Genomic DNA, 21820 nt, shown 5'->3' with positions numbered 1-21820 from the left:
TATTCTTTCATGAAATCAGTCCACTGAAACTAAAAGGGCAGCTAACTTCAATCTTCGTCTGAACGTCTCAACACCCTGCGTGTTGTGTGTTGGTGCCTTGATTTAACCATACTATGGGTCACAAAATACCGTTATTTTGAGTCGAAAAAAACTGAAGATGAAGTTCTCGTGCAATTTTTTATGCAGACAAATGGTCACATGACAACATCCCACCAAAATCTTATTTTAGCAAACTGGGTCAAAATTTATCATTTTTAATGTCGCCAATTCTGTTTAATGTCTATATTAGCGACATGCCGATCACTTCCTCCCTGAGGCTGGGATACGCGGACGACTGGGCACTCGTTACTCAAAGTAAAGTGTGGACCCGTCTCGAGAGCGTGCTCAGCGAGGACGTCACCAGACTCAAATCCTACTTCGACAAGTGGTACCTGAAGATGAACACTTCAAAAACCGCGACTACTGCATTCCACCTATGCAGCGACTGGCTCACTCGTAAACTGAACGTCCTCGACGGGGACCAGCTACTCCCATGTGAGCCGCATCCAAAATACCTAGGGGTGACGCTAGACTGCATCCTTATCTATCAGGTGCATCTAGAAGGAGTTGCCCGGAAGATAGAGAAACGCAACAGTCCTCTGAGGAAGTTGGCAGGATCAACTCGGGGTGCTAACCAAGCGCTCCTGAGAACGTCCGCGTTAGCACTATGCTATTCCACCGTGGAGTATTGCTCTCCAGTGTGGGGTAGAAGCAGGAACGTTGAGAAGGTAAATGTTAAACTTCGCAAGTCGAAGCACATAGTGTCAGGAATGGTGGCAACAACGCCTAGAGAATGAGGCCCAATAATTTCCGGAGGGAGACGATTACGAAGAGCTTGCTTAATAAGAGAAGGAATGGGGATACCCCTCTCAAGTGCATTATGGACAGTGCCCCCGTTTGAGCCAAAATAAGTCCCGGCAACCCTTGTAAGCAGATTCCCTGACTACGGACAGAGATGCATATACGAGATGGAAGTCGGTTTGGACGAATCCATTCACTCGAGGGGGCGGGGACATACACTCCTCGAAACTAGGTGAGAAGTTGCTAGGCTTCTCCATCAGTAAAAGAAGACACTGGGTGGTAGCGAATCGGCTTCGGTCGAGAACCTGCCTATGGCAAAATCGCTTCATCATTGAGGACTTTCCACCTGTCCAACATGTACCCGATGTGGGAAAGAACCCGAAACCGCAGAGCATCTAGTTGAACGGTGTGATGTGACGAAGATTCCGGGCGGGTTTCCGACGGTGCACAACTGCGGTAAGGAATTTGCAGATGGGTCGATCATCATAACATCGTAGTGTGAGCACCATTAGAAGCTGCTGCCAACTAAAGAAATATGGTACTAGAAAGGACACTGATTAGGACACAAGAGATTGTTTATTTTACAGGGGACATCTTTTGACACGCAAACAGATCCTTATCCTCCCAAAACTGTGGGATGGAGGTTCCTGTCGTCAGTTATCAAAATAAAAACACAGGAGGAGATACATTGTAAAGTGACCCAAATGAGTTTGTTCTAACAGGTGGATGTGCAAGTCCAATTGCTTTTCTTTCCTTGATCAACGCCTCTCTCTCTCTCTCTCTCTCTCTCTCTCTCTCTCTCTCTCTCTCTCTCTCTCTCTCTCTCTCTCTCTCTCTCTCTCTCTCTCTCTCTCTCTCTCTCTCTCTCTCTCTCTCTCTCTATCTGCACCAAGCGATACAAATGTTCCTACTTTACCCCATCAACGATGGGATTATATTTCATTCCTACTTAACGTTATATTTTATCCTTCTTGCCAAGACATCATCAATAACCGCGTGATTTGGGATTCAAAGGAAACTAGGAATCAATTGTTATTACTTGCCATCAAAAAAATTAAGTCTATTGTCACAACAGATAAATGATGGAATAAAGAATGATTGGAAAGAAATTCAGTCACGGAGTTGAAGGGTTAGATAACATCACTTTATGAAGACAGATAGACTACATTGACTTGTCTTGATGTGCCGCGTGTTAATTTTTCTAAAAATATTCTTCTTTGATTTTATTCTTTATCCGTGTTTAGCTTTTGATTACGCTTGGATTTGTTTCTTAAATACACGTTTTGCCAAATCATTGTGATGGAAATATAGAAGGAAAATGATGAATGAAATTGAGAACATAATATTTTCTTTGAAATTCTTATTATTATTTATTTCGGTCTGAAGGCGAGTGTCATACCACTTGACCATATTATAACCAACAGCTCTTTTAAAAGGCAGCCTATTTTATAAATTTAATAAATTAAAAGAAGTTAGTACTTCCGAAATAACAGATTCTCAAATCGTGTCCCAAGTCATACATTAGACCCCGTCTCAGCAAATATTCTAATTGTTTCGATTCAACATTAGATCTCATTACCTCCATTATCAACCAATCCCTCAGACATTGACTTGTACCCAATGGTTAAAAAATTAAAAAAATAGGTACTATCAGTCATCGTCGTAAAAAGTCGAACCTTGACCCCGGTTATTTGAAATACTAACGGAAGAGTGCTCTATCGACTGAGCTATCGGGACCGTAAAACCCTTAAAAACAAAAACTTACCGTTACCTAAATGTGGTCTTTTATTTTTAGTAATACATTTTATTTGTACATCATTATTCGAATGCAATTTGATTTATTGTTTCTAGTTTATTTTCCAAATAGTCGCTCCTTTTTTTTTTTTTTTTTTTTTTTTTTTTTTTTTTTTTTTTTTTTTTTTTTTTGCTGTTTGTTACCTACAACCTGGGAGTGCACTCTTATACGGAGACCACTTTGCATTTTCGCTGGTTGATGGCCAATGAATGGCCCAATGCAGTGCGTGCTCTTCCTCTTTCACACAAGGCACCAACTACAAGTGCTGGGATTACCCGCCCAAATCATTACCCGGGTAATACCCGGATAGTGGTCTGATTACCCGGGTACCAGTGGGTACCCGTGGCAGGAGTGACTTTTGACCCCGAAAAATGTTTTTGTGAAAGGGGGGGGGGGGGGCTTTTTAATTTTTTTTTTATTTCTTATTCATTTAGTATTTATTACAACAAATGAAACGAAACTGAAGTAGAAAACAAGGATAATTAATTACAATGAAACCAAACAACAACAAAAAAACCAAAACAAAACAAAAACAAAAAAAATACCTGAGATTCCTTTAAAAGATAAGAACTAATATAGTCTTAATCTGTTGATTCCAAAATTGAATCAAACTTAAGTTAACAAATAAAACAAACAAAAAATAAATGTAATTGAAAAACAACTGGAGGAAAATCTTTTGAAAAAATGTCATGTAAATGTAAATATGTAAATCAAAATTGTATTAGATCCAATTATCACTCTCAGTTCGGTTTCCATTTGTTGAAGCGGGTACCCGCTACCCGACTCTTTTACCCGAGTACCCGGTTTTACTTTATTACCTGCGGGTATCCGCCCAGCACTACCAACTTCCAACACACAGAGTGTTGAGACGTTCAGACGAAGATTGAAGTAGCTGGGTCGAGTTTGAAACGATTAAATCGAGCGGGTTTTCGATCGAGTCCTCTAAAATCGAGTCGGTTTCGAGCGGGTTTCGAGTCAGTGACGTCATCGAGCAGTGATTCGTTTGAAAAAAAAAATACGAGCATCTCGTTTGCCACAGGAAACTTCACATACCCCTCCCTCTCTTATGTCTGTGGCTGGCTTGACTGCAGCTGGTTATGATGGGGGCTGCCAGATGGCCAAGTTCAAAATTGGTTACTAAGAAACGCTTTTCTATTATTATTCATTTTTTAAAAAATCTTTTATTTTAAAAAAAATGAAAAGATAAGTTTATCCAACTGTAGTCGATTGTTTTGTTAATCAAAACCAATGAGTTTTTCAAGGGAGTCAGAATGCTTGTGGTCTTTGGCTATTTGGGGTCAATTTGACTACTTGGGCAAGAAGAAATCTGGCTGTCTGGCAGCCTTGATTATGATCGTCGTCGCATCACACACACACACACACACACACACACACACACACACACACACACACACACACGCCATCAGTTGTTGATGGTGAAGGGTTGAGACCCCCCCCCCCCCCCCCCCTCCCACACCACCATCATCCCGCTGTCACCTTAACATTTCATATTTATGTCGCGCCAAAAGTTGTCGGCCGCCCCCACCTCCCATAATTTGTCACTGGTCGTCATCGCCTCTTGTGTGTGCGGGAAAAGGTCGTGCCTTTCATTTCATTATTTGAAAAATAAATGAACAAGAATGGTGTGTTTTTATTAGGTAGGTAGATAATAATAATATTTAGCTGGTTCCACACCCAGACACCCACGGATTGCCCGGACACGATGATAACGATGCCGACGACAATGGATGACGATGATGATGATGATGATTATCGTGTTTCTGTTTTAAAAAAATGAAACACTTTAGCAGGTTCCACCCCCACCCCCCACACGGATAGACCGGACCCGAAGATGATGATTGTGTATTGCTGGCTGTTACGGCTGTGGTGAGGGTGATGATAATGATGATGATGACGATGGCGCAGATGGTGATTATTTGTTCGGTCGCTCAGTGGTACGGTGTCTCTTGTCACAAAATCAAGCCTTGTCAATGGCCGAATGAGTGACAGTGATTGTTGAAAATTGTGATCCAGACGTTAAGTCCGTGTGTAAGGCACTTGACTCAGGTGTGAATGTATTCTTATCTTATAAGCAATGACGGGTATTGTAAAGAGCTTTAATACAAAAAGACTCCAAACAGCGATCGGTACCTACTGTACGAAATGGATGTATGGTCGATATGGTGTGCCGGAGGAATAAATTAAATTAAATATTGTGAAATTCATTGAGTATGGTAAATCCTTGGAAATGCGCTTTGAACTAATACACCTAGACAACTCCGATTCCAATATAAACGACTGATTAATGTTCCCATATATAAACTATAGTTAGCTGAAAATCTTTCTTTGTCGGGACTCCAAAAGTATGGAACGAATTAGACAAAGAAATCAAAGGGGTCTTTTAGGAGCACTGATTGATTTTAGATTGATTATTACATTGGAATGTGTTGATATTTATTTTATTCCTTATTATTAGGGTGGTGGTGGTGGTGGTGGTGGTGATGATGATGATCCCGCTGATATGATGGTGATGATAAATAAATTAAACATAATTCCCTTTATTCATCCCATAGGGGAGATTCGTCTTTCGGGTCTATTCTAAGGGAAGACTGGAATAACCCAAGCGACAGCCGCAGTGCAGCGCCGCAAATTTAGTTAGGGCAAGGTGACTTGCTCAAGACCACTCAGCGGCGGGTGATCGAACTCGGTACCTTTCGGGTGCCAACCAAAGACCGTACCGCTGCCCCTGATGATGATGATGATGAATGATGATGATGATGATGATGGGAACTAACAAAGAATACACAGGCATCTAAAATTGAAACATTCCATATTCAAAGCTAATGTTTTACTTTTAAAAATTGAGCTTTACAATATCCACTAAATGTGATCAAATCGCTTTGTAAAGGGGTCCCTGGTCAACAGCAACATTTAATATGTAGGACGGGACATGCCGCCTGTTAGGCGATATTACAATTTTTCAGACAAAGACAACGCTGTTAACGGCCAGGTACTCATTTTACACCTGAGTACGGTGAGAGAAGGTGAGTAAAGAGCCTTGTCCAAAGACTCAACTATGCACCGAGCGCGAGGCTCGAACCCAGGACTTTCCGATCCGAACGCGGGTGTCATACCACTAGACCATTATAATGCACTAGACCCATGGCCGACTAGAGTACTATAGGTACGTCATGACTAGACCACATAGCCGCACTACTGTAGGAGTGTTCATTGATAGATGGATGCGTGTGTGTCATAGAAATAGCCTTAGTGTGTGTGTGTGTGTGTGTGTGTGTGTGTGTGTGTGTGTGTGTGTGATAGTCAAACTTGAGTAGGTTTAATGAAGACTTGTCACACACGCGTGATACACCTATACGAATTTCCCTGCCACCCAGACACACTAACATCTGACAAGGAGTGAGGGCTGTGGAAGAACCACAGACTACCGTGTGCAAACGTTGGCGATTGGTATCGGATGGCAAACTGTGATCGTTTGAATTTGAAATGATTCGAAACACTCGTTACCCCTCCGCTCGCTCGGATCCTGATCGTCTCAAGCTCGTCTCTCGTGTCAAGATCGTCTCAAGCTCGTCTCAAGCTCACAACCCGCCTGATCGTTTTAGTGACTCGATCGTTTTACTGACTCGCTCTTCCGGCATTGAGATCGGACACTGACTCGTTGACGCTGACTCGATCGTCGATCGGGTAAAAGCGATCAAATAGGCTTTTAACGAAATCGGGTCGAACGCCGAACCCGAACGCCGAACCCGAACGGATATAGCCTTCTCACGTGACCATGAACGAGATCTGGATAGTGAAGACTCTCAAGCGGTATGCAGCATCGGATCTAAGGTCACGTGATAGAGGATAGCTTGGGTTGCTGTTGGCTTGTGTTAGGGGAGGGGCAAGGTCAGTGTCATTCAATATTATATAATTGTGCATGTGGCGCTCTATACAGAGAGAAAATTATAAATTGATTACGGGGGAAGGTGGGGGGAGGGGGGGGGGGGGTGGGTTGACCCACAAACGATCGAGGTGTTGGGCTTCGGGTAGACCATGATACGAAATCAAAGAGAAAAGGCCGCTGGTACTTGGATGGTGGAAATGGTTGGGGGGGGGGGGGGGGGGTAGTGACAATCAGCATGGGATGTATATATTAACATTAATAATATAGGCAATAGATGACCAGGGATGTGTATTGTTTGTGTATTGTTTGTATATGTTTGTGTGTGTGTGTGTGTGTGTGCGCGCGCGCGCGTGTGTGTGTGTGAAAGGGATTACACAAAAACACCTTTCTCTGTAGCTTCCAAATGATTACGTATACGATAAATTTGAAACCCACATTGTTTGAATCAGCTCACTAATTAATTCCTGAGCCTTGAGATGGTGACGCAACTATTACATACAAGACCTTGCAGTCGAGACGGCAGGGCTTTTGGGTTACACAACCACTATTTACCCATCGGTCAGCGGTACTCTTTGATGTATACAACACTCACCGCCTTTACGCAAAGCCGCCTGCCCATAAATCAAGAGATGGTCTCCTAACTGTTCACAAGCGAACTGTCAAACGAGCAATCGATGATTGGATAAGAATCTCAAGATCTCATATAATAAGGTAAGTTTTGGAGAGGTGATATCCCTCCACCCGTCATCGGACAGAACTTTCATTGCGTTATATCATATGAGCTCCGCCTCCTCTTTCTATTCGGGAGTGACGAGATTAGACGAGAGGACGCGAGAAAAAAAATGGTCACGTGTTGGGCAAGTCGTTCGTTAGGCGAGCTTCGGTGTCTAACTATAACTCCGTAATAACCCAACACTAGAAGTAAGCTGCCAACTTCCTGTTTGTCTTATTTTGTCTTCGACTTGTTCGCTTGATCTTCATCTTCATCAATGATCCTAGTTCTTTCATCCAAGAAAACATGTTGCGCTTGAAGATGAAAAATATGTCACGAGAAGAAACCTTTAGATGAGCCGTGGATTATAAGTTAAGGTACCTAGTCTGTGTGAAATATACTCTAGTGTTTTTCTTTGTCGTTGTTGTTACAGCTTTGCAGTGCAGTAGTGAGTGGTCTGATTGATGGAGGGGAATTGTATGTAATGATCAATGATCCACATTCAGTTTTAGTTTTAAATTTAAGAGGTTGCAGAGATGAAATTAAAACAAAATTTTGAAAATTCCTTGTTTTTGCAGATGTGCATGTTATTTATACTGCAATCTAAGCCATGTTTAGTGCGCCATGGTCAGCTTGTCTCGTGTTTTGGTGAATGATGATGAATAAACCTTACTAAAACTGTACTGTTACTGTTACTGTCACTGTTACTCATTTGAATCTGAGATAAATCGTGTCCAAAGCTGTTTTTGTATTGTGAGTCGATGATTCTATTGAATTGAACGCAAGGTTTATTTGGGATTTTTGAAAATGAGAACGAGAACACACAAACAATCAATTCAATCCAACCTACCTCAAAATTATAATTAATAATAAAACGAGTAGAATTTTGAATTAATTGGAGTAGTTGTGAATCTTTTTTTTAAAAACTTTCAAACGTTTTTGAGGATATGAAAAATTGTATAAAGCACATAGATATGAGGAAAAATAATGTTAATTGAATATCAATAAATATTTAAAAAAATTAATATTAATATTAGAATTAACACATAACAAATCAATCGAGGGTTGGCCTACTGACTACTGTGTATACATTATGTAAATGGTTATGACTATTGTGCTGTGATGAGTCGAAGTGATGGGCCTCGTTGTAATGTTCTGTTTTTGCTCCTTGAAAAGTTGGGCCTCTAGGTTATTATTATTAATACGAAGTGGCAATTCAGACTCAAGTCTGAATAGTCTCCCGTGGCTATTCAGACTCGGAGTCCGAATAGCAGCAGCCTTAAAATATTCATCGTTGTATTATCTTTTATTCAGAATATGTGATTAGATCTAGTTTTTTGCTATAGTAATATAATAGATTGAATTTAGTGTTATGAGAACATGAACATACACTCTTCTTCATATTACCTCCCCCCCCCCCCCCCCCCCCCCCCCCAAATATATCCAACCCCAAACTTCCAATCAATTAACATGGTATAGAGGTTAAAATGTATTTTTATTAAAGCCATTTTGGCATGAAAAAAAGTGTATTTGGCGTATATCATTTGTTTATTTTCTCCTTGTGTTATCTATTAATTTTTGACTGATTATGTATACATTCCCATCAACATTTTTCTATATCATTTGGCTTTTATCTGTGACTTTTTTTTTGGCATTTTGTGGAAAAAAAATTATCTGGAAAGGTGTTGTTTGTGGTTAACTGTCGGATCATCCATGAAAAAAATCACATCACATTAATATTATGCTGAGAGGATTGTTATAAAAGTACAAGCCAACCACATTTTAAAAACTAATTAAATAATTTAAGACACCAAAATTGTCTTCTAACCATGAAGCTGTTGTCTTTCTGGCTTAAAACAGATGACAACTTTGCTGGTCATCATCGGGAGTCTCTAGCTTCACACTCAATAACTGCTCTGGTATTCAGACAAAACAATTTAATGCTGTGGGCAATATTTTTACATAGATAATGAATGTAACAAGGGTTTTCAATGAGTGAGTGATTATTTCATGTGATTCCCCACACCGTGACACTTCTTGCTTTAAGTTGCAAAGGTTGATAATGTACAATTATTTCACACATCATACTTATTGGGAAACTATTGACAGTAGTATATAAAGAAGAATGGTAGTTGATTTTATTATTATTATTATTATTATTATTATTATTATTATTATTATTATTATTATTATTAATTAGTATTGATGGTTTGGTAGCATTTGATTGCATACGCAGAAATCTCAAATTTTTTCCATGGATCTGCAGAATTCCGTAATATCCAAAATTTTCAGTGGTTCACAGCCAATCCATTATCTTGTGCAGGGGCTTTTTTTTTTAATTCATGTTTGCTTAAGGTCAGAAATTATTCCAATTAAGCTGTATGCATTCGGATTAGAAATTATATAAATAATGCAGTAGAAATAATATAGAAAAAGTCTTGTCACAGGAAGATCATTCCAATTAAGCGGTTGTTCCGATAAACCAGTGTTACAATTATCAGTTGTGACTGTAGTTACTGTTTTAACTTCAGTATTGAGGCATAACAGGAATCTTCTTCTTCTTCTTTTCTTCTTCTTCTTCTTCTTCTTCTTCTTCTTCTTCTTCTTCTTCTTCTTCTTCTTCTTCTTCTTCTTCTTCTTCTTCTTCTTCTTCTTCTTCTTCTTCTTCTTCTTCTTCTTCTAAATTAAGTAATAGCCCCCTTTTATGGAGGATCACTCTACATTTGATATCTACATGAAATTTTTAAAAATATATTTTCCTGAAGTACTAGTTAACCTGAATATATGAAATCTTGTTTTTATTTTCATTTATTTAACGCAAGTTTAAAGATGATTTTCTTTTTTTCTTTTATTCTCTTATCCCTTTATTTCCAGATTTCAAGCTATGTGAAAAGAGGAAGAAGTTTGTCTGATATGAAAAAGGGGCGTGCGTGATGAAGAAAAAGGATACTATGGTTCGCTATACACTGGTACCAGACACAGAGGATGGGAATGTTTCATCAAATTGTTTATCAAAGTGTCCAAAACTTTCATTTTCAAAGTCCAAGATCATTGTCTTTGTGGTTATTTTAGCAATAGCCCTGGGGATTATACTTTTGACTGTTTCTCAATCCAATACCTGGATTTTCACAAAGAATATGACAGATTGTCTTGTTGATGGAAGTAAGTCACATTAGGGCAATGTGTTTTATTTATTATTACTCTCAAAGCCTTTTTGGTCTGTGTACCATTTTTAGTGAGTACCAGTAGTACCAGTGTTTCTGTTATTTACTTTAATCCGAACTTCTCTGTTCCCAGCATTATGTCCGGATTACAGAGACATCCGGATAATGGAATCAGTCCCTTAAGTGTACAAATGAAGGGGAAAAAATCTGTTCCGAGGCAACCTGTCTGGATAATGGAGACATCAGGATTGTGGAGTTCCGGATTAGGGAGATGCGATTGTAATTTGGTTGTCTTGAGCCATGAGGGAAATGTTTATCATTTGTCTTGTTGGTTGGAATGCTAGACAATAGTTTCAATATTGTTCTGTTCACAACAAAATAGCTTGTGTTGTTTATTGTTCTATTCGAGTTTAAAAGTTGTGAATTCTAATTATATGGGAGGGACCCAATAACACATTGGTAAAGCAAGTGTCATAGAAGCATAAGGACCATATTGGTCCCAAAGATTTTATTTTCTCTGACGCAGACCTGCCAACTCTCTCAATTATTTAAAATGTTGCTGCTTGAAGCTTGAAGGAAAAAATAACGATAAGTGTTTAATTGTAAGCTTCAATGAAGACAAATACTGTGGACATTTTGGATTTCTCCTTTATCTACAAAGCATGATGAATAAAATACTATGGGCGAATGAGATATGTGCGAATTCGTAGTTTAGGTGAAAACACAAAAATGTCTTCATCTAATAAATTGGAGCTTACAATTCAACACTTATCATTATTTTTTTCAATTTTGTTTAGAAATTCCTGATTATTTTTTATAGTTCTTAAATACTCTTGAAATTACATTTCTATCACCATTACCATAACCTCCTCCACCACTATAATGAGGATAATGATGACCACTACTACCAGAAAACTTTTCATCTTCATTTGAATTTCCCTGATACTTTACCCGAATTTTGTTTCTGAAAGTTGGCAAGTCTGCTGATCTCTTTATTCCTATTTTGCAGTGGACTAGCCTTCTCAAAGTCACAGAGAAGCAAGCAATTGCCGCTGTTAGCATGTATCACAAAATAGATTTATTTTAAATTCAGTAATATAAACCCTATTGGTTCAGTAACCACTTTTTTGTTGTAAAACTTGTCTATTTGTTGTTGGTGTAGCAAATGCTGATAGCATGTTGAAAAAATCTTTCTCTCACAGATCATCTAACAAATTTGCAGTCTTCTGCCTTCAAGTTCCCTTTTACTCCCCTACCTTTAAATTACACAGGAAGCCATTTCCCGAAATTGATAACCAAGAAAACTTTGAGAATTTTATTACTAACAACTTTTCCATTCCAACGTGGTATATAAGGTTTTTTTTTAATTGAATAAAGTTTTGACTCTATTCAAAACTATTTTACAATCCATTTGCTTGTTAAACTTTTTTTCTGCTGAATGTTAGCCATTTACACATTTGCATCAATGGTTGGAGGTCATCATCACAGTGCTGTCCCAGGGATATTTCAGGTTTACTTTTGCTTTCGTAAGCACCATTGGGCCCCATTGTTGACCTCAGCGATTCTTTCCATGGCATATCAGAGTATGTCAAGCTGCGCAATAAATTGATTAAAGACCAAAATTTACAATTTAAACTTTAGTGATGGAAGCATGTTTTTTTTTTGTTTTTGTTTTTTAATATATCAAATGTATTATAACTGTATGCAGATAAAGAGCCTCAATTCCAGAGTAAAAAGAAACAAACAATTTTTTAACAGAACTTTTTTTTTTGTTTTTGCCACCACTCCCCCAAATATAGGATGAGGAGAGATGAAAATGAAATTATGTTAATAATATAGATTGGTTTTTAATTTCCTAAAAAAATTCATGAAGAACTATATAATAGGCTTTTCGGCAACAAATATAATATTGTAAACTTGATGTTGATCATGATGTATTTGGGGTCAAAAATACAAGATCAAAATATTTTTGGCCACTTCCTCTGACCCCTGATGGGAGATGTAAATATTAGGAAATTCAGAAAATGTGAAACCCAGGTTTGTCATCATCTTAAACTGTGGTGATCTTCTGACACAAGCTTGGAATTTTATTCATATTACACCTTGCATGTTCGAACTTGGGTCCATGATGTAATGTTTATGATGAGCTTTACTTTTTCAAGGCTGAATTTGATTATATTCTATTTTTACATCATAACTCTTGCCGTTTTTACAATGAGACTTCCACTGAAATCAGCCCCAGATCGAGTTTATCACTTCCTATGGGAATTATAGTTAGGTCTGCCATTAAAATGGAATACGTGATGAAATGGTCTGAAAGAAATGTGTTCTTGTTGTTTAAGGGTTAAACGATGGCGTTTAAAGATAAATCAGTAGAAGATTTTCACTTCCTGTATGTAAAGTTGTAAATCCATTGTGGATGTAGCTTTTTACTTTGACATTAAAAAAAGAAAGATATCAGCTGGTAAATGATGATCATATTTTACCTTAGATTGTTGTCCATTTTGCTTCTAAATAAAAGGGGTCTTTTTAATAATTGATTTTGAGCAGTAATGTTGCGCAATATATACTAAATCAATGTACTAAATGCACTTCATAAGGGGTCCAAACCAACAGCAATACTTAATATGTAGGATGAAACATGTCTGTAGTACTGTAATGCGCTACTACAATTTTTTTTCTCAACTGAGACAATACTGTTACTGGCAAGGTTCTCATTATATATTGTATCTCATTGTACAGTGAGATCATTTGAGAAAGCCTTTTTCAAGGGTTTAGCTTTGTGACACCCAGGGTGGGATTGAGCAAAGGACCTACAGCTCCCTAGGCCAATATCATACAACTTGACCACAAATCCACATCTACATCCTAGATCTACTTTTATTATGGATGACTTCCTCTCTTAAAATGAATGTGCAATTAAGATTGGGAGATACACATATTTTAAGTTTTGTTTTTATAATCTGTTACAGCATGCAAATCAGGAAAACCAAGAGGACGTATTTCAGGTAGCATTGTTTTGTTTTGGTTTTTTACTTGCTTCTTTTTTTATCTGTTTTGCTGTTACTCTTTAAGTCATACTGAATATCTTAATAATGGACACAATTGTTTCTTTCTGATGTGGATAATTATTAGAGTGATTTTCATTACTGTTTGTATAGCTTATATGTATCAGAGATGTCATATGCTTTACTTTAGTAGTTTGCTATGACACTGACGCTATCAATGAACATTGCTTTTTTCAGCTTTTAATAACAAATTGTTCTTTGAAAATAAATATTCAAACTTGTCTTGTAAAAAAGGATTCGGATTTACCAATGTTACAATTATTCTAATAATACTCTTTTTGCACTGATTACATAAATGATCAATATCTTCAGTGCATTACATAATAAGATAAAAGTCACTGATAGTCTAAATAAGTTAAACGTTTCATAATTGGACACCAAACGGCCAAGGAGTGATCATCATGGGGGGTGGGGATTGGATGCGTTGAGGCTAATTTAAGTGGTTGCCAACAGTCAGAAATTTTTGAACAGAAGAAAAACAAATGTAAAACTAAACAAAGCAAGTTGATTCTTACATTGTAGCAGGGAATTCTCATTCAGAAACAAATGGACAAATCTTTCCTAATTGTTGCCACCAACATGTTACAGTATTACTCCCTTGCCTTTGTCCAATAACCCACTCTGGCTTGTAACTCGGTTAAGTTGTCATCCAGCAGGTTGGCCAATGTGCTGATCATTGCTTCATTCTCTTTACTGACCCCAAACACTTAATATTAAAGATCATAGCATCTATTATACTTGTAGCTGTAAACACAGTTTATATATATAGATCATTATCTTTACATGTCAGTAATATTCAACTCAACTCTTAAACTAATGCGTCCACTGGCTTATGGATGGAACATGATCAGTTCAGCTCACATCCTAATCTATTTTTCTGTTTTTATTATTCGCAGAACGAATATCCTTATTCAAGGAGCCAGAAAGCAGCTAGACATTAATTCATATTTAATCATTGCGAAATTATTGAAATTACTGTTGTTATTATTTTCAATGTATGCTATTTTTTTCCAGCTCTCAGGTGATTTATGTAAACAAGCCAGAGATCATAATGATTTCCAATGCTTTCTTTACACTTTCTTGGCACATTGATATTATATTATATTATCATATAATATGATGTTCTTAATAATTCACATCTCCATAAAAGTATTTGTGTATACATTATTGATTGGTACTGATATGACCAAAGGTAGCAATTACATAAGAGCAAATAATACCCATGGCTTAAATGAAGTTTTAGGAGATGTGAGATGTTGGGCGTTCTTTTATTTGGACCAAAATGGTTGCAAGTGGAGAGTGTGAGGTTTCTGAAATTATTCAAAGGACAGAATTTTTTTAGGACTCTCTCTCTCTCTCTCTCTCTCTCTCTCTCTCTCTCTCTCTCTCTCTCTCTCTCTCTCTCTCTCCTCTCTCTCTCTTTCTCTCTCTCTCTCTCTCTCTCTCTCTCTCTCTCTCTCTCTCTCTCTCTCCTCTCTCTTCTCTCTCTCTCTCTCTCTCTCTCTCTCTCTCTCTCTCTCTCTCTCTCTCTCTCTCTCTCTCTCTCTCTCTCTCTCTCTCTCTCTCTCTCTCTCTCTCCTCTTCTCTCTCTCTCTCTCTCTCTCTCTCTCTCTCTCTCTCTTCTCTCTCTCTCTCTCTCTCTCTCTCTCTCTCTCTCTCTCTCTCTCTCTCTCTCTCTCTCTCTCTCTCTCTCTCTCTCTCTCTCTCTCTCTCTCTCTCTCTCTCTCTCTCTCTCTCTCTCTCTCTCTCTCTCTCTCTCCTCTCTCTCTCTCTCTCTCTCTCTCTCTCTCTCTCTCTCTCTCTCTCTCTCTCTCTCTCTCTCTCTCTCTCTCTCTCTCTCTCTCTCTCTCTCTCTCTCTCTCTCTCTCTATCTATCTATCTATCTAAGACCACTAAAACGTGAATTTGAAATAGGAAATTATTTCATCTGATTCCACTCTATATATTCCTTCTCCGATGTATGTTTTCTCTCCTGCTGCACAAGCAGATTATAATCAGTGATCTTATTTGGCCTATTCCTCATGTCATTTGTATCATTGTTTTGTTAATTTTATGTGTGCACTGAACCGTGATGATTATAGGGTGAGATTAATACCAATGATTCAACAAATGTAAGTTATTCAGCTCCATTAAGGGGGAAAAAATTGCTCATTATCTTTCACCTTGAATCACAGTTTATAGATAGCATTGAGTTGGGCAGATGATTCTTTTACTGTCCTTAAAACATGCTATCATATCTTTTCATCATATTTTTAGTTGACGTGATTTGAATCGAAGTGGGCCTGCTTATGTATTTCACATACAATTTGATGTTTTGAATTTGCCTTTTCAGGGCTGCTTTTTTTTTAGCATATAGTCACCAACAAAAAATTCTTTGGTATATATGGCAGGCCCAATACATTTGACATTGAATAAAAAGCAAAATTGCAGTTTCAAATAAATGGAAAAATTCATATCATGAAACGTTTTGACCGAAACCCTTCCTTTGTCAACAATAAAGCTAATATTAATAGAGAATATATTTCTTTTTAATTGTGAGCAGGCATATATATCATGTATTTGTTCTATTTATGTTTTTTTTTAATTTTCGGTTAAAGGAAGGTTTCTGGGTGGGGTTCCCTACCTCCCATAGTGGCAGGGGGTACATACTGTGTCTTCTATCCCACTATGTCTGTTTTCCAACATGCTTTTTGTCTTGGAATGAGATTATTTGGTTTTGTCCTGGCCCTGGCTGGGAGGGAAACAGTCAAATGTAGTTAGTTTTGGGAGATGATATTTTTTTCCTTGTAAATCATCTCTCTGTTATGCACTGTATTATGTTGTGTTTATGTATTATATATAATTTGTAAACTTTTGAGTGTATTCCTTTTAGTGGGGACCTGTGTTTGTGTCTGGATGAGACTTTTAGGTGATCTCAAACTAAGAACACTGATTAGTGTGCTCTTGAAAATTACATCTGTTCCCTATTTGAACCAATTCCCCTTTGTCTGTCTTATTCTTGGATGCTTTAATTGTAGTTCTAAAACTTTTTACTATCCCATATTCTTCCTTTTTACTGGCGCTGATATGACCTTAATGTGTTGCAAGAGTCGTAAAACCCTTAAAAACCACAATAACAAAAAAGAAGGGTTGAACCTTTACCTTGTTATGTATTTTGTTCTTTTAAAAAGCTACAATATTAGTATTTGCTATTTATTGATATTTGCTATAACAATGAGGGTTTAGATCATATAAATTACCAAGGTTAATTTTATTTGGGTCATCCACAAAATTGGTTTTATTACAAACCTACACATTTATCTGGTGCAGGTTTCTCCATATTAATGCCATTTCATTTCAACAGAAACCCTATTTCCATATAATTTCACACTAGACTGCTAAAGCCCTGGAATCCAGTCATATTATCTGACTCTTCATTTGCAAAATTGCATGAAAAGAGATCACAATCTTTGACAGTTGCAATCTCTAAACAAACCAGAGCTATCAATACGGATGAGGTGATTTAATTTTTGTTGTTGTTTCTCTTACACTTTTGATCTAGGTATTATAATTCAATTTGTTGCAGGCAAACATCATTCCAAACTTGACAAATCACAGTACAAAAAACGATTACCCCAAGTCCTTGTAATTGGAGCCAGAAAGGCAGGAACTAGAGCTCTTCTTCGTTTTCTCAACCTTCATGACGGCATAGAAGTGGCCAGGCATGAGTCACATTTTTTTGATAGGTGAGTGGGAACTGTGCAGTAAACGTATTTTGTTCTCACGTTGAGTTGAACTGTAAAGAAAAAGTATATTTGAGTATTCTGATGAAACCCTTATTCTACTTTTTAAATTTGAGATCCAAATACTTTCATTTCCTAAATGAATAAAGTGAAGAAGAACTGATCACAATTGTCGAATTACAACATATTAGTCAATTGCAATCCCCTGTTGTAGTTGCATTATGACTGATTTTAAATATTTTATTATCACCATATATTGACTTGACTATTTCCTTTATGTTTATTTTCATTTTTAGGAATTTTGACAATGGTTATGACTGGTATAAGGAGCAGATGCCAGAGTCCTTACCAGGTCAGATTACCTTAGAGAAGACACCCAACTATTTTGTCGACTTGAATGTTCCGAAACGGGTCTACACATTCAATTCCTCTATCAAACTTATGCTCATTTTGAGGAATCCTGTAGACCGTGCTTTATCTGACTATTTACAGCTCAAGGTGAGTAGAATGATTAGAATAACTGTGACCAGGTGGCAGTTGTGATGGTGCAGCAGCTCTGGGGTTTGTTTCAATGCTTTTAAATTATATTAATATTATTTGTTGAGTTTATAAACACTAGTTCAAAAACCTTGGTCACATGCTTCTCAATATGTGAAGAAAAATACATCAAGTCAAGATTTTATGAGAGGGCTTGCTAGCTCTTGTGTAAATGAACCTGGTTGAAATCTACACTCAGTTTAGATTGCTTTGTTTTTGTTTAGTTGTTTTGTTTTTTTTGGTTTTTGTTTGGGTTTTTATTTTCACTATCCTTTCCTGGGAATAAATCAGACTTCTTAAAAATTCCCACTAGTCATCCTTATGGGAAATTTTGCTCTAGATATTTCAAGAAGGAGGCAATCCTAGCATCAGCCCACTGCTCAGCACTGCAAAGTGAGAAATAAAGGGCTAAGTTTCATGCTGAAGGTTCTCAAATCCACGCTCTCTTGCTGCCTCAGTGCAATATCTTATCCACTCAGCCATCTTACTCTCCTGGTGAAAAATGCTTTATATTAGACAAGGTGATTTATTTGAAAATACTATGTAATAGACCACTGTCCTATCAAAAGAGTAGTAATTCAGAAAAATAAGTGGAGCAGGCACTTATGTTGATGATAACAAGAAACGAAGTGAGTAGAAAAGTGTCAGAAGACAATATGGAACTATAACTGCAGCGATGATGATTCGAACCAATGACCCTACTTTTATAACTCTGGCTGGCCGCGAGAGAGGGATGCCCTTCAATCAACGTCTTCCACCAATCCACGACTCCTCATTGCTGCAAAGTTTTTATTCTCTATCATCAAAAGAGTAGGAAGCATTTGTGGCTCTGCATTGGGTTACAAAAACTGGATTAAATGTGGTTTTAACTAGACTATCATCATAAAGGTCACTTTTTCCTTGACAAAAAGGACTTTTCAAAATGTTACAATTCGGTTTGATAGTTCATTTATAAACGAGGGACTTAGTCTAGTGCCCATATAATTATAGCTGAAATGATGAGAATTTATTTCTTTTTTTCAATTTGTAGAATATCATTGTTTTCTTAAATCTTTTTCAGTTGAGGGAGAAAGACCCAAACAAAGTACCCCCGTTTGAACATTATGTAATTGACCCAGTTTCTGGTGAAATCAATAAATCGTACAGTCCACTCAAACGTTCCCTGTACTGCAAACACTTAGAAAGATGGTTAGAGTACTTCAACTTATCTCAGATTCTCTTTATTGATGGAGAGAAAATTAGGGTCCGTCCATGGGAAGAGATGCACCATGTGGAGAACTTTCTCGGACTAGATCATCAAATTAACAAAAGCCAGTTTGTTTTCAATGCTACTAAAGGATTTTACTGTATGAAGGTGGCTAAGCCAAATTTTCCCTGGAAAACCAGAGAGAGATGTTTGTCTCCAGCCAAAGGGAGAGTGCATCCTGAGATAGACCTAGATGTAGAAAAAAAACTAGAAGACTATTTCAGACCATGCAACAACAAACTGTTTGAGATGATAGGCAGAAGGTATGATTGGTAGTATCACCAAAACTTGATGGAAATTATGTATTCAATTTGAGTGAGGAGTGTTTTTGTTCATATGCCCTATGTGAGAAATGTTTCTACTCTTGTCCCATATAAATATATATTAATGAACCGAAAAATGACCAGGGAGGCCCTTTTTCTAGCTAAAGAAAAACCAGACTGTTTTGAATCATACAACTGGCTTTGGCCAGTATTGTTGACGATTGTTTTTAAGATTAAAGTACAGGTTGGTTGACAGCAAAAGATAAGGGAAAGCTAGATGGATTTGTATCCTTTTCTATGATTTAAGGGTGATACCATTTGATAAAGAGAAGCTTTATTATATATTTTCAAAATATTTTCATTTTTGGTCTTTACAAGAAAATAATTTTCCTAGCTTTTTTTTATTTCAGCTAAGGGTAACTTCAATTGACGATCTAGTAGAACAGCAGAAATAATTTCTGAAAGGTTCAAATAAGTGTTGACAAAGTAGATACTAGGTCCCCACATTTTCTACACTTCAAAAAGCTTTAACAACTATATTTTCTATACTAGATCATCAGGGGTGGGGGTTGCATAATTCAACCCAGAAAAACTGATTGAAACAATTCTTTCCCTTAGATTTTTAAATTAGCCATATATATTTCAATTGGTTCAAATGGGGTAGAACTTGCAACAAATGTATTTTAAACTTGCATTCATATTGATGTCGCAAATGAATTGAGGTATAACTTTGCGAAAAAAAATAATAAAATAAAAAGATGTCCATACACTTTATTCCAATACAGTTGTTTATAGAATGAGATAAGATTTACAATTATATTTCACAATGAAGAATTAATCTGTAATAATGTAAATATTGTTGAGAAGAAAAAAACAGAGATGTCACGTTAAGAATTTGATGCAAATTGATTTAGCACAATGATTTATCATCATTTTGCGTCTTTGGTTTTAAAATACATTCTGTGATATTATTGACCAGTCTTTAAATCCTGATAGATGGTATAAAATTGGAACCAAATCATTGAAATGGAAATGTATATATTTCTTAACTCACTCAACCCTAGAGATCTTTGCTACTTTTCAAAACAGGAAAATATTTATTAAAAATGAGCATGTGCATAGATAGTTTTATTCAACTATCATTAACATGTAAAAACTAAAAACATTTTCTTTGATACTATGCCTATAATTTGTCTCAGAATAGGTAATTGATAGGCATGGGGTAAAAGTGACCCGATAAACTATGGATATGGTCGGTGTTAGGGTTGAGTGAGTTAAGCATTTGATTACCAATCAAAAAATGTCATTGCTAATTAAGAGATCATTTACATTAAATGGTCAAATTGAGGTTGTTTTGTATCAAAACAGGTCTTGGAGCATTGTGCTTGAAACTTTTAAATAAGAATCTTGTTTATTGCAGACTATACCAGGTTGTCAAAATTATAAACTTTAATCTTTATCTGGCTTTGTAACTGTCACCCCAGTCATTAGATGGTATTTGTGTTTCCCTTGGTTATGATTGAATGGGCATTGTCTGTATTGCAGATTGTGTTTATGAAACCATTTATTCTGAAAAAATTTACAGTACCAATTATTGGTCACTGCATTACCCAGCCTTGGGTAAGTTCATGGTCGTAAATTGATGTGAGTGACATTACTTATTGAAACTATTAGACTCTTTGGTGCTAGCTGTTTTTATTTTTATTCACTAGTGACGAAGGAATTTGTCTTGTTTTATGTATAAAAATGTTATACAATTGAAGCCACTGCATTGGTACTTCACAACACCGTTTTGAAGAAATCGTTCCAATTAATCAATTCTTCAGATAACCTTCATAATTGGAATAAATTACTTAGCATGGACTAACCATGGTTGCATTTTTAGAATTGTAATAATTTGATGAGTGATACAGAACCCTCCTTGACTTGCTTGTCCATAGATTAGATTTTCATAATATTCATTATTTTATTCATTTCATCTTAATAACAGATTTGAAAGAAATGTGACCATTAAATAAGTACATATTGATATGAAACTATGATAACACTCATAACCCTCAGACATCCTATATATATCAAAGATATATGAAACATCTCCAATCATAGTTTACACACATTGCGCACTTTAATATTCATGCGTCATGCTTGTCAAAATCAAGCAATGATTTGCATCATTACCTTTTTTTAAATTTTTCATTGTTCCTCCAAACCACTCAATATATGAAGTCTAACAAATAGGATAAAATGAAATTGATTGTAAGTGATTCAGTGTCACTGTTGACTTTGAACCTAGAATAAAACCATTATTGTTGCTTTCCAAAAAGTCATTTTTTTCAGGGTTAATTGAAAAGAAAAAAATAAGTTTGAACGGGCTCTGAAATAATTCAGATTAACCAGTAGGAATTATATAGAAAAAAACGTCTCGCAGACAAACAGTTCTGTGTTCCAATTACCAGTTTGTATAGCCAGTTTGATATTGGTTAAAATCAGCCTATAACTTGGTAACGTGAGCAAATGTTTTAAGGCTAAGCAGATTTTATTATTCTATGAATTGGCCAAAAGTATG

At 36.7% G+C, this 21820-nt stretch overlaps 1 protein-coding gene across 2 annotated transcripts; it reads left to right on the top strand.

Moving 5' to 3' along the window:
• The first annotated feature begins 7459 nt into the window (after window positions 1-7459).
• LOC144972723 (heparan sulfate glucosamine 3-O-sulfotransferase 1-like) lies at window positions 7460-21612 on the top strand. 2 transcript variants are annotated; one of them, XM_078914288.1, is made up of 6 exons: window positions 7460-7631; window positions 10129-10416; window positions 13391-13426; window positions 17052-17211; window positions 17505-17706; window positions 18806-21612. In XM_078914288.1, exons 2-6 carry the CDS (start codon window positions 10188-10190, stop codon window positions 19265-19267), a joined length of 1089 nt encoding a protein of 362 aa, XP_078770414.1. In that variant the 5' UTR covers window positions 7460-7631; window positions 10129-10187; the 3' UTR covers window positions 19268-21612. The 2 variants fall into 2 exon arrangements, with proteins under 2 accessions (XP_078770414.1, XP_078770425.1); XM_078914299.1 differs by lacking the exon at window positions 13391-13426.
• The last annotated feature ends 208 nt before the right edge of the window (window positions 21613-21820 follow it).

Source organism: Berghia stephanieae, chromosome 1 (assembly GCF_034508935.2).
Source record: "Berghia stephanieae isolate SIO BIC M18660-M18661 chromosome 1, UCSD_Bste_1.3, whole genome shotgun sequence".
Lineage (NCBI taxonomy): Eukaryota > Metazoa > Mollusca > Gastropoda > Nudibranchia > Aeolidiidae > Berghia > Berghia stephanieae.
This window is presented reverse-complemented; position numbering and strand designations above follow the sequence as displayed.

Coding starts and splice junctions, on each gene's coding strand:
- LOC144972723 (XM_078914288.1), top strand. CDS start 10,188: ATGAAGAAAAAGGATACTATGGTTCGCTATACACTGGTACCAGACACA. Junction 13,427..17,051: donor ACCAAGAGGACGTATTTCAG/GTAGCATTGTTT, acceptor AATTTGTTGCAG/GCAAACATCATTCCAAACTT. Junction 17,212..17,504: donor GAGTCACATTTTTTTGATAG/GTGAGTGGGAAC, acceptor TTTCATTTTTAG/GAATTTTGACAATGGTTATG.